The following is a 14,351-nucleotide window of genomic DNA, read 5'->3' on the forward strand; positions in this document are numbered from 1 at the left end:
AAAAAAAAAAAAAAAAAAAAAAAAACAAAAAAGAAAGACAAACTACAAATACCACACCATTCTTTTCCCTCAGTTAACAGGAGAATCCGAGTGATGAAGAAATGGTTTCATGTTTTTTTCAAAAACAGATGGGGCCGCGGCCAGCCAGATGATATCGGCGCGATGAATCTAGGAGACGAGAAATTCGACCCTGACTCGGATAAAAAGCCGCGCGCAGGACAAATTCTATGGATCCGTGGTCTTACACGGCTACAAACACAGGTAACTATCCCTATCTCTCTCTCTTTCTCTTTCTCTCTCTCTCCTCTCTACTCTCTCTCAATCTCTCTTTCTCACTCTCTTTACCTATCTCTATCTCTATCTTTCTCTCATTCTCTCATGTCTCATCACTCAAAATCAATATTCTCTAGTCCTCTCTCTCACGAACAGAAAAAAAAATATCCACCGCCACCGATCCAGCGGGTTCGGAGCGAGACCACACTTTATTTATAACTTAAACTTTTAGGACTCTCTCTTTCTCTCTCTCTCATCTATCTATCTCTATTTCTCTCTTTTTCTTTCTTTTATTTTTTCATTTTTAACAGGACGCGCGCGACCACTCGACGTTCATCCACGTCGAACGTATGCGCACGCCCACAACTTTATTACGTATCACCACCACCGTACAAAAGTTATAATTAACCCAAAAATCCACTGTTACTATTACTACTATATATATTACTATTACCGCTACTATTACTACTATTAATACTACTATTACTACTCTAACTACGACGACAACTATGACGATTATGACGACAACAACAACAACGAGCTGTTTATGTTTTTCGACGTTACCTTGGTTTGCATTTTCATTTGAGTTCCACCGTTATTACCGCGTAGAGAGCCGCACGCGCGCGCGCGTTTTTCGAGTGCGACCGTGCCGACTTTACTGAAGTGCAATAAATAATCGTGCGACAGCGAGTGCCTAACAGCGATCAAACATGCTCGATCGATCGCTCTAACGTAGCAGAACCGAAGAGTCAAATCCAGCGGGGTCTAGCTCGTAAGAGCACATCCGGTGCGCGTAGAGAACGATCGCTGAAGGAGGAGCGGAGAGCCACGAAAATCCTCGCGAGACACGAAAATCGCTCGTTACTTTCTCTCTTTCTCTCTCATTTTCTTTCAGAGACTCGACACTTGACGCGTGTCTCTGCTAAAAGATTATTGCACCACATGCGCATACAGTGTTGCCACATGCACACATGTGTGCATAATGTGTATATAGACGTATATATAGACAGGCAAACTCACAGTCCGTGTAAGTCTTCGCCAGTAAGAAGCTAGATCCAATCTGTCAGGTAGGGAAAAAATCGGTAGGGAAAATCGGGCTGCGATATAAAAAGCGACAGGACGGAAGTAAATAGAAAAAAAAAGGAAATGAACAAATTAATAAAAACAGAAAAGAAACGAAGTGAAACGACAGACGAGAACGGTGAATCGCGATGCGATCACTCGAGACTCGCACGACGACCAGCGTCACTGATCGCTCGCGCGCACGCACGACTCTTCGTCGAGAACGACGCACTGGTTGACACACACACACGTGTGACATACACACACACGGAGATTTGTCGTAGTATACGCACGGATTATTGCTTGCTCTCCGCCCGTACCACCCCCTTGCCCCCAGCTCTATACGCGAATGCCGTAGACGCGGGGGAGACACGAGGGACGAGTTGGGATCAGGTGCGTTTCTTATCGTGGGATTTTCACGAGACGTTCGATTTTCACGAGATCTATATTCCTACGGATAGTACGATGCAGCTTCGTACGGATGCAGTACGTAGGTTGTAAGAGAGTGCAAATCTGTGGACATTGCGGGTTCAGAATTATTCCGCGACCCACCTGACCGCGATAGAACTTTCGTGCGAGTCGGACAGTAAAACGTTCATCTTGCCCCAACTCTCCCCTGGCGATACTTCCGCCCTTTCTCTTCCCCGTCTCTCAAAGAAGATCGCGAGTGTCGTGACCAATGCGTAGGGAGACCAAGAACTACCATCACAACTACCACTATCATCATCACCACCACCACCACCACCGCCACTGCCACGGGTGTTCGATTGAGTCGAGTTTCCCCGGCTACTTCCTTCATCGACAAATTTTTCGACTTGAGCACGTAGTGCGCGTATATATAAATACATTTATTTATATATTTATACATATATATTTTCATCTCTCCCCCCGTACAGCGCTTGCATCCACATAGTTCTCCACCAGAACCAACTTAGCAGTGGTCCACGCAGTCCTCGGCCAATCTCTCTTTCGTTCTCTTACATCTCTCTTTTTCTCTCTCTCTCTCTCTCTCCCTTTCTCTCTTTATCTCTATCTATCTCTATCACTATTTTCTATCTGTCTCTCCAGATCTCCGTTTGTCTTTTTCTCCCCGACCTCACACTCGATCCACTCGCTGTGCACCTGGTCCTCGTGATTATACGTCAGGCGCTTTCATCCCCGTGCGTCCTTTCAGGATATTCACCGGAATCCCCCGTGTCTGACCCTCTTCTCCAAACTCACTCCCGCGTACTCGCCGTTTATGCTTCGCCGGTCAACGGGCATTGGACATTATTCCCTCCAAAGGAGACGTTTATTTTGCAAACTGATCTCAAAGCTACTGCCCGTGAAGTAGCGTTCCGCGCACGTACGAGCGGTGACGTTAAGCTGGCTGTTAAATCGAGTCGATACAACGCGGTGTGTTTCTCTTCGCTCGCAGCTATCTTCTCGCGGACGTCTTTACACACTCCGCGACGACTTCGCCTCGCTTCTCACTGTTAAACAGGCGCCTTTTACGTAACGCGTAACGCCGCGATAACCCGCGTAAGCAGTCCTTGTACATAGTCGTATCTAAATTCGCTTCTTATAGAACTTGTAATTAGCCGGCGAAACGAACTTTCATTGTTGCGCAGGGCGTAAGACCGACGCGTAAAAGATTCATCTTGTCATTCGCTATTGTTCTTATAGCGGCCTTAGCTGCCGTTCCTATCGATTTCAGTTGAAGCGGGAAACTCTACGGTCGCGACTAAAGTAGACAGTGTCGAACACACGCGTTCTCAACGAAACGCGTTTTCGTCGCATTGCCCGATTCTGCGGTTGTCGTCGCCGCGACCATTGTAAATATTCAATTCGCGCTTATGCGACCAATTGCGCGATGATAATTGCGAATTTGGCGCGTCCTACTCGCGTATTCGGATGTGTGCAACCGAAGCATTAGAGAGTCTGGCGCGATTTCAATCACTTGCTCGAGAATTCCGAAAAATTATTCTTAACGCTGGAGGAACATGCAAGCTGTATCAATTGTTTCCGATGGAAAAAGTAAGCTGCACAGATCGCGAACGCCACGGACTCTTTAATTCGTACAAGTGCCTCTGACTTTGTCGTGGTAGCCGAAAGATTAATTTTAATGCAACAGAATATCGATGTCTGTCTAATCGTAGGTCTGTCTAATCGTTGGGCAAAGGTAATATCTATTTTCCGGCCTCGAGCGAGCTGAACGTGACTGCTTTGGTCTCAGTTGACTGAAAGGGGGAAAAAAGAGGGAACGTCAATAACGTCATCCTCCGGGTTACCGCGATTCCGTCGCACTACAGATGCGCGAGTTGACGTCATCGGACAAAACTGTACGAATTGGAAATGCACGATGCATATATGTCGTTCACGTTCAAGGCTCTCACCGATGTTCTCATGTATTATCTAACGTGGTAATCACCGCGGCATTTCAAGATGACGACATTGTCGTTGTTTTGGTCGTTTCTTCGGGGCGCCGAATTCTACCCTCGCGAGACGATCGTCCTTGGTCGCGGCAAGTTTCGGAAGGACGTTCTCGACGCGTATGTTTTTTCATCCTTTTATTCATCTCCGCACTCAGATCGAGTGAGCTTTAAGCAGGAAAAACCCAAAGCTTCCGTATTGATCGTCGATCGCGTTTCATTAAGATACTCGATCACAACTCGTATCTTGCGGAAGAATCCCCAGACACCCCAAGACACGCTATACGATGATTGCGCAGCCAATTATTTAATCATACCAAATAAATGCGTTTATCACGGCAACTTGTGCTATAGTGCGACAAGGAGAACGACATCGTTGGCCTGTTGCAACTGTTACAACAGGTACACGATGATACTTCGCACGGATACACGAGTTGCATTACATTACGAATTCAAGTTCAAACGAACTATTCGCGATGACACTTGTTTCCTCTCTATTTCACTTTTTATCTCTTTTTTTTCTCTCTCTCTTTCTCTCACTCTCATTCTCTTTCTCTCTCTCTCTCTCTCTCTCTCTCTCTCTCTCTCTATCTCTCTCTCTCTCTCTCACTATCTCTTTGTGTGTGTGCGTGTGTATGTCTCTATCTCAGTCTCTCTACCAATTGTTCTATACTCTATATAATTCACTTTACTCTGTTACTGTGTCTCTGTATTCTCTCCCCTTTTTTTCTCTCTGTTCGTATTTTGTCTGTCTCGCACAGTCAACGGTCGATAAGTGTTCAATCACACGAAGAAGCACACGTTTACGCGAAACGAATTGAACAGTCGAACAGACAATTAAGAGAAACTGAAAGAAAGATATTACATTAGAAAAGAAAAACGAAAAACGATCAACGAATCTCTCACTCATAGGCTAATGAAGTAAAACTAGAATGTGTCACCTACTTTCAGACGAGCAATAGAACTCTGGTGCAGAATGTATCTGTGACAGGCAGATCCCCTTCTCAGGATTACTACATGGTTAGTCCGCAAGTCCATTCTCCGCAAGTTTGATGATTGTTTGACCATCTTATAAATAATCTGATTAACCGTTTCTCTCTATTTATCTATATATATACATATATATATATATATATATCTATATATATACATATTCTCATTGTTTCCCGTTTTTTCTTATTTGACGTGTTGATTTTATTTGCGACACTTGATCGATATGTATTCTGTACTATAATTTCCTGCTAGCAGACTCGGTTTGCCTTTTGTGTTGTCTCTCTTTCTCTCTATATCTTTCTCTCTCTCTCTCTCTCTCTCTCTCTCTCTCTTTCTCACTCTGTCTTTCTCACTGTCTTTCTCACACATTCACTTACTCTCTAACCATGCCTCTTTTTCTTCTTCACTCGTACTACTATTAATACAGTACTGCTACTAATACTGCACTATACCAATACAGTATTACTACTGTACTATAAAGACAATATACGAAGTAAGTTTGGCGTAAGTTTGAGTAGGAAATAAAACTAACTAATTTCGCTTACGCACAAAGGTTGCGTCTTACAAAAGGGATACTTCCGGTGTAAGAGATAAGCGAAATGAATTTTTTTTATCTCTTACTCTGACTTAATCTCAGCTTATTCCGCATATTGTAAACGAGCTCTGATTTCTGCTACTCCTACTTCTACGACTACGACATCCCTACGACAACGACGACTACTTCTTTTACTACTACTATTTCTTTTACTACTACTACTACTACTGCTACTACTACTACTACTACTACATTACTACTACTACTACTACTACTACTACTACTACTACTATTACTACTACTACTACTACTACTACTACTACTACTACTGCTGTTGCTATTACTACTACTTATCTGTCTCTTTACACACTTCTCACAGTGTCTGCATTTTGTTTAATAGTGATTGCTTGCGGAGCGCGAATCTCGATTAATATTTTTCGGCCGACTGCTTATTATTTTATATTACATGCGACACAGCCGCATTTGTGGTTAATTCTAAACTGTCCTCCACAAAGAGGAAATGCCAGCCAATATATATATCGGCGTGGAGCAATTTGTTTCGCCATATGTTGAGACGCAGCCTTTGCCAATGATTATTATCACTGCGGCAGTTGTATATCGCTCCTGTCATTTTTGTTTTATTTTCTATATCATTGCGCCTCTCCGCGATTCTATCGCGGAGTACGATCGTATCGCTTCTCCCTCGTCATTCATTATCACACAATTTCCTTCGTCCTCTGTCTCCGTCAGCGAGGCGTTAATGGAACGTGTGTACGGTACACGCTACCGCAGCAACCGACAGTTGAACCTGACGCTAATCGTTGCGTACTCGCAGCCCGAGAGACATTGACGATGGCTTTAACGCTCTTCTGTTCGATGGACTATTACGATTACGACCGTTTTGGCTGCCGTCATACGCTTCTCGATTGTCTTCACGTCGCGTCTTTCTTTTCGTGTGTGTGCGCGTGTGTGTGGTGTGTGCGTGTGAACTCCCCCTCTTCTCTCTCACTCTCTGGACTTTCCGTTTTGTTACACCTCTCTCTCTATTTCGTTTCTCCTCTGACCCCTCGACTTTTTTCCTCCTCACTTACCTCTAACGTGTTTTGCATGTACGTGTATGTGTGCGTTTGTCGCGGAGACGCTCGTCAAATTCGTCCGTCGAAACGAGCGAGCTCCTCGAAGCTTCTCCAAGTGACGATCGGAGGTGTAATAACGACGCTACTGCGATGTGTGCTCCCTGTTCCTTGATGGATACGCTGTTCTCAGAGGTCTTAGTTAAGGTTGACTGAGGTTCCAGTGATTCCCGATGTTACGATATGTCTAGTCGCAGTTCTAGGCTCTGGACTCTCACCTCTAGCTCTGGTCCCGGCGTTGTCTCTAGGGACGGAGAATCGATCGAATCCCAGTTAACGTTAACTAACGTTCGAAGGAACGGCCTGCTAACACTCGACAAGTGTTCTTTCTTTTCGTTTCTCTATTTTTCTTTTATTCCTCCTCCTTTCTGACATCTGTGTTTCGCTTTCTAGTGTGAGCATCGTTTTTAATTTCCGGCGTACGACTTCCAGGTCGGCCGGCCCCTCTTCCTCTGCCCTAATTACTCGTACCGTGTACACTTCTCTTCTGCCTAATTACATCTCACTTTGTTTTATCCGTGTTCTGGTTACTTCGGCTGTGTGAAGCATTGTTGTGACGATTAATTAACACGTGATGTACCGATGTTAACATTATACCAATATACATTTGTATATCGATGTGCGCGCGTATGACATGTTTTTTATTATTGTGCGTTTAACGTGCACAGTGTTTATGTATATGTATATTCATATATATTGCATTGTGCGTGTTGTGTATCAATGCGAAAATATGTCCTGGGCGGTCGACGAAGCTCGGCCAACGAAGCGAAATTTCGACGGATTTCTTTCTACGTTCGCTTGAGGCGGGAACGCGCTCGATCGCGTTTTCCGCCGACCGTCTCTCTACTCTATCTCTCTCTTTCTCTCTCTCTCTCTCTCTCTCTCTATCTTTCTCTGAAAAAGTCTGACCTTTTGATCGTCCGAGTTTTGAGTCTCGTAATTTCCTCGCGTGTACACCGACTTTCGTTACGCGCCACTCGTATTACGAGAACGCGTATCGACTACTGACACCAATGAAAGACACACACTATGATACCAATTGTAGCGACAACGCACGTTCGCATCTGTATCTCTCCAAATTTCAAGCGTCTCGCACTGAGAGAAAAAGATGTCGAAGAAATAAAGAATAATTATCCGGTGGGGATGATAACAACATATTTACTTGTAATAATGTAAAATATTTTTTCAAGTGAGAGAAGTATACATTTTCTTAAAAGCTTTTCATAAGAGCGATTGTTTTCCTATCTAAACGAAAGAATATAGATTTAAGTGAATATGTTGTTAGTGCTCGCCGAATAAATATCTTTTCAATTTTTAGATATCTTTATTCTCTCATTGTAACCGGTCCCAATTGACTTTCAATTCGCGCTCGTTCGGGCGACTGAAGCCGGTGGCAAATACGAATTTCCATCTGTAGTGTCTCGTCTTTTCTGGATAAGAGTGTCGCTCGATAAAGTCACTTGGTAAAGACGCATTAGGCCTCGCAGAACCACCGCGGAAGTGTCTGAACAGTCGAAAGTCCAACTCCTGAAATTGAACGACATTTTACTAATGTTCTCGTCTTTATGTAAGGTAGAGAATATAGAGAGAATTATGCGATAAACTTCACGGTATATCTTCTCCAATTTGGTCTTAAGTAAGTTAAGTAATTAAATCCTCTCTAATTAAATCCTTAGTAAGTTTCCGCCGTGTCGTTCAGTCAGATACTATGTCTGACCAGTGACGGTTCTTTTCCACTTTGCGAGCCGGCACATCTCCAGCCGGGTGAATAACACTCGACAGTCTCGTTTCATTCAATGCGACACTCGGATCATAACGGACGTGCACTTTACCGTGTTCCACCGCTTCAGTCGTGTCTGGTTTTCGTCCTTCGACTTCCTGCAAAACTTTGTTCCGAGAGAGACAATCGTTTGCGCTCTCTATATCTCTTGCTCTCTCTCCCTTTCTCTCTCTCTATTTTTCTAACTATCTATCAGCCTACGTGTCCGTCCACTTACTTCTATCTCTCTATACTAGAAGATTGCAGCGCGAAAAGCGGCAAAAGAAAAAGAAGAGGTCTGCACGCAAACCCATTTTTCGACACGCGTGCGATACACACGCGAGCGTAGGTGTCAGAAGAGGAAAAGAAAACACACTCACACGTACGCATACACTCACGTACACACATATACACATACGCATACACGTGTACACCAGAAGAGACGAAACGGAGGAAACGCGTAGAGAGAGTCATTGTTAGCAAACGCCGATGCGACTCGCGGGAGGAAAGACGCCGATTACGCGCACGCTCGAAAAGAACATAGGAAAGAAAGTAGTACTTTATTAGCGAATGGTGAGGTGCGAGAACGAGACTGATGGTTGTGATTTGTGATTTGTTAGCCAGCGGAACCCATTCGAGAGACTGAGGTATAACGGGGCGGCAGTTTTGCCCGCCGCCACTTATCCTGTCGGAGTACAAACAAGTACGTAGCTCATGTAGATCGCCTGCCGTACATATATAATACGTTGTATAATCATCAAAACCCGCCAGATACGCGTGTACGCATATGTATACCTTATATATCGTCATACACGACGGATCGTCGACGTACGTAACACGTGTGCGTGCACGATGGAACATCTCGCCGTCTTGATCTCTTTCTCTCCCCCTCAATCCCCCACTGTCTCTCTTTCTCTCTCTTTCTCTTCCTCTCTTTCTGGATCGAGGATGGTACAACTTGGTTTACAGTTCAGGTTCCCGGTGGCACGAACGCGCGCGAAAGGGAGCTCTGCGTCTCGAGTCGCGCGTGCAATCGACGACGAGAGGACAAGAGCACTTTTTCGCGTGCCACTGTTTTTTTTCTTGCCACCGGAACTCGAATCTCTCGATCACATCTCCGAATCGCTAGACTGTCATCCAGAGACCATCCGAATAGTAACGGATGAAGACCCCGACAATGATGATGATTAGAATGATTGCGATGATGATTATGACGATGATGATGATGATTATTATTATTATTATTATTAGAAGGACGCCGACGACATGACACTCTCGCTATCGAGAGGTCGTCGCGCGTTTTCCCGGTCCGCGATGTCACGACGGCGACGATTCGATTCGATGCACGGATATATAGACATGAACGGATGTTACGTCACACTAATGTCGTTTTTTTTTTGTAGCGGGGTGTGGGGCGGTCGGTGGGCCCCCCGTCGTTTCTCGGGGACCACGACAGTACCCGGAGATCCACCGGCCCACCCGCGCTTAATTTTTTTTCTCAGTAGTATAGTGTCTGATGAGTGTGCTGTGTATTTCCGTTCACCTACCCCCAGGCCCCCGTCCTCTCCCCTTCATCCCGTCTGGCCCTCGTGTCGTGAACTTTAGTATCCGCGGTTCATCTCGGCGTGTCGCTCGTACGTGATAATTTAGCGAGCACTCCCATGCGTCCGTCCGTCCGTCTGTCACGTAGGAAATAATTGAACGTTCAACTCTTTTCTTCAGTTTGTTTTCCGTAACACCCGTTTGGATTCTGCTCTCTTGCGTAGAGAAAATGTCGTGTCGAATCCCTCAAAATCTCATAATATCTCAAGAGACGCGAATATGTTTCCTTTCTTTACCGTCTACGTACTGTTGTTCGTTTTATACTTTTCTTTTATATTTGTTTGGTACTTTAATTTTCATGTCAGGCTTTTTGCTTGTTTTGGTAACCGCAGAGAATACGTAGTTACAGCTCGCGTGATGTTTTAATCTGCACACATAACTAGTCCACGCGTCGCGTATGCGCGCCGGCAATACCGTTTCCGTGATAGATTCTGCCACGGTATATATCCTTTGATTAACTTAAGCACCTTTTGTTTTCTTTCTTCCTTATTTTTTATTTGGTATGGTAAACAAAACTCGCCAGGTGATCGTTGGCGAGCGTCTGTCTGCCCGTTCGTTTATTCATGCATAAATCGCGCTAAACCATTGATATTCTCATCAACGCGAGATTATATAAAATCAAAATCGCTCAATCCTCTTCAAAACCTACCAAAAGACGCCCTCTCGCACTCAAAAGCAGTCTTGCAATTTTGCCGGAAATTATCTAGACGCGAGAAATTAACTAAGATGGATAAATGATTAACAAACTAGCAAACTGCGATATATTTTGTATTTGATCAATATGGATGAGAGACAGAATTTCTGTCTGAATTAATTTTGACATTTAGCAAGAAAGTTTCTCAGAAATTGACTGTGACAAAAAGGTACAGCGGCGAGAGACAAACGAACGTTATACGTTCTTACATCCATTTGTTTGCAGATATTGCTAAAATGCTACTGCTGTAAATTTTACGTACAATATAGACAATTTTCTAGTAGATACAAAAAACAACGATATATTTCAACTGTGACACTTAAAGTGAATCAGTGATTAGTCGCTGATATCAGTTATAATTATAGCACTGGACAGTTTCAGTGCTATACTTATAACTGCAAATTAGTATTCATTGCTTTCAATAATGTTTTACTGATTCACTTTAAGAGAGTAGAATCCCACCTAGACTAGCAAAACATTTTTTTGAATGCGAGATAAGAGGTATCTTCAACGTATCTCATAATACATTTCAAATTAAGTTATCTTTTCTAATGTAATATACTTTACACTATCTAAATTTGTTTTTTCTGATAAATTGTCTAATTGTCTTGACGGAAAAATTTTTTCCCGTTAATTAATGATAATGGATATTCTTCTTATCAGAGGTTATGCGGGAAGAGAGAAATTTCAACTCGCGTAATTCGACTCGATGAGTCGAGATCAATTATGGTTTGCACGGTTTAAGCGTATTCATCATCGGCCAATTAATATTCAACGCTCAGTTTCGGAATTGTTTGTCGCGTGCGGAGAAACAAACCTAAAACGACCAATCGCAAATCCAGAATTTCCTTTTCACGTTCGATAAGAAACGCAGGTAGCTTCCGGTAATTCAACGCGTGTCTCAGAATTCAAGATGTTGATTGATTCTCGGCCTCTCTCGATCCAGTAAAGCTCTCAACACTCTCTCGGTCGGTCGTCCGAAGCCTCTCGCGAACGACGGAGTCGGCGAACGGACGCCGATGACAAATTACCCTTCCGTGACTCTGTCGGTCGTTATACATCATGCTACAACGAGCCGTAGTAAACACAATTTGCTTTTGAGAAATAATTTGAGGAATATTAGATCGCCAACAAAGTCGCAGGAGATCCTCCGCGAAAAATGGGAGAGTACTTTTTCTGCTCTCCTTTAGAGATTTTTTAGTCACGGAAAGGTATCATACTGTCATGAATCCAGTTTGAGTATCTCCTCTCCCCTGTTTGTTAGCGTGCGAGTGTGTGCGTGTGCACGGTTGGCGAATTTGTGCATCGATTTGATTTTCTGTTTGCCCGAAATCTAACACCGCCTCGTGTTTCGTATATCGAGTGCCAATTAGAGGATTTAACACGTTACACCATGTGGTCTGTGTTATTGTGAAAAAGAAAGGGTCTCGTCGGTCGAGCAATCGTCGCGCGATTGTCGGCATGCATTATCTTCCACCGAAAGAAAGAGACCGATTGCGATCATGAAGACTCTCGAAAGGAGAAGCTTCCCTCGCGTCTGACGTCGGGAAAGACACTGCCAGATCGAAGCTCGCGCGCGTACGCGGTTGAGAAACAATTATTTATTATCATTTTCGAAGAATGCAAGAGTCGTGAAGAATCTGTTTGACGAAATTACAGATTCCTCCTGATTATCAATCAGAAGGGAACGCAAAGGAAAACCTAAACGCGTGCATCTCTTGCGCGTTCTCTTCTCGAGTTATCAAGAGAGAACATTCCGCGTCTGATCTGGCTTTGACCGCAATATTCTCTCTCCACAAACAGAAACAAGATTAAACAAATCAAGATCTTAAACACTCTCACAAAGGTTACGAGAGAGACCATTTTACTTGCTCCGAATAGACTCTCCGAATGGAAGTGCATCTATTTAGTGATAGAACATGTCTGACTACAGCATCTGAAACTTGCGTAGAGATAGTACAAGGCCTCAGGCCGGATCTACAATAGGTATGGTAAGCCTTTAGCCTTTTGCCAAAACTGACATAATTTTTGGCTAAAAGCAGTTTCCCACTGCTGTCTGAAGTCGTAATCCCTAAGCTTTAAGCGAGCTACCCAGCTATTCCAGCTATTAGGGCACCGCGGAAAACGTTTTTTGTCAAAAATTACAGCCTTGAAGCAAAAGGCTATAGGCTTACTACACCTGTTGCAGACCCGGCTTTATACGGTGTTTAGAACACACGCACAGCGAAATCGAACTCGTTACATACGCGAAATACACCGCGACCCGAAGAGACTATGCTATATTCGGGAGAAATAATTCATCCCGTCTCTCGCTGTCATGAACGTGCATCACCTTGTCTCTGTTAGTGCTCCTTCGCTTTACTTACTACTACTACTACTGTTTTACTAATATTACTACTACCACCATCACTATACTACTAACTACTATTTTTGACTATTACTACTACCACTACTACTACTACTTACTACCACCACTTCATCACTATTACTACAACTATTATTACTACTGTTACTTCTACTACTACTACTCGTACACGAATTGCAATATCACACTATATCTGTCTCTGTCTGAACTTCTCTGTCTACCCCCAACACCCTGTTGACTCTCCGAGCCGTAGGGAGCGGTTACAAGCGTGCGAATGCTTCGGCAGACTCGCCCGCGAACAATTCAGGACTGTTGCGGACCATTCCTAATTGGGTAACTGTTGCAAGCCCATTTGGCGCGATGGCTTCCTGCCCGGCCGCAAGTCCCCCGCTCGTCTTTTCGCACCAACTCGCTAGTGAGGGGGTAGTCGTCGATTCGACCCTCGTAGCTCTCGTGAAACGTGTACCCCAGTTTTTAATAACGTTACGAAGTACATTACGACAATTGTACGGCCAGCCCGATGTAGGTACGTGCCGATCGGTGAGGAGCATCTCGGAATCGTCCAAGATGTAGCGCAACTCGATGCAGGCTTCGACGAGGCAGGCGGGAAGACGTGTTCGAGCCGTGCCAGGTCGCACGTTTCAGTTAGTCGCGGGAACGTGGCGTGTTCTTTCGATCAAGTAATAGAGTAACGGCAAATGGTTCGAAAATATGAGAACTCGCCATCGAAAGAGAGCGTCGTAATACGCGCGAGAGAGTTCCCGACGATCGTGTTTCGTTCCACTCCCAAGGTTGACTCCAACGTGAGCTAATCACGGTCGATGCGATCAGTCGTCCTTTTCTAGAACCGACTACTACCGAACCACTGTTGACGTTAATTGACGTTGTTACGGACATCCGGTGGTAAGTAAGCGAAAGCTGGCGGAAGTATAACTCCACGAGGAACATCTCAAATTCAAGCTCCTTCCGATTCGTCCTCCCGTCCCGTTTGCCGTTACTATATCCCCGCGTTAATCGTCCATGTTGACTGATAGATGCTCCAGCCAAGCAAGTAGATTGCAAATGTCGGTGATGTTCGTTAGCATCCTTAACACCTTTGTCCCCAGTGATGAAGGGATGGCTCTCCTTCACGAGGACGCTCGCGTCCTATGCATTCGGTCGTTGGTTCCCCTTGCCCCTTCGCCCCTCGATGATCACGAGTCCCAATCGCCGTGTGTAGGTAGGTACGCGTAAGTAAAGTAGATTGCGCATGCGCTGCCGGTTTACGTACGTAAATTCTAGTTTGCTCTCAGCGAGGTCGCGAGGAAATCCACACGCAATTCAGTACGTTTGATGTGCCTCCTCCGTGCAACCTGATTCACATTCGGTCAGTCCTGGTTAGCTCACGAATTCGGGTGAAATGCAACCAAGTCGACTACGATCGAGGAAACGAATATGTAGGAAGAGAACATTCGCGATACAAACGGAAACAAAAAAAAAAGAGAAAACTATAGAATAGATACACGTAAAATAACAAAAAAAAAA

The 14,351-nt window shown here is 44.4% G+C and overlaps 1 protein-coding gene across 24 annotated transcripts in view; it reads left to right on the forward strand.

Annotated features, from left to right (window-relative positions):
* Positions 1-14,351, forward strand: part of LOC116851554 (plasma membrane calcium-transporting ATPase 3) — a 119,301-nt gene that overhangs the window by 68,904 nt on the left and 36,046 nt on the right. For 15 of the 24 annotated variants that reach the window (XM_032831082.1, XM_032831077.1, XM_032831088.1 and 12 more), the window contains one exon: positions 129-261. In XM_032831082.1, coding sequence (XP_032686973.1) covers positions 129-261 — 133 coding nt within the window. Of the gene's footprint in view, positions 1-128; positions 262-584; positions 733-4,697; positions 4,767-8,786; positions 14,333-14,351 lie in introns of those variants that run through there. The other 9 variants (XR_004379604.1, XR_004379607.1, XR_004379608.1 and 6 more) reach the window with 6 other exon arrangements.

The sequence above is a fragment of the Odontomachus brunneus genome, unplaced genomic scaffold (assembly GCF_010583005.1).
Source record: "Odontomachus brunneus isolate Ranch 3 - 2012 unplaced genomic scaffold, Obru_v1 Obru_scaffold_177, whole genome shotgun sequence".
Lineage (NCBI taxonomy): Eukaryota > Metazoa > Arthropoda > Insecta > Hymenoptera > Formicidae > Odontomachus > Odontomachus brunneus.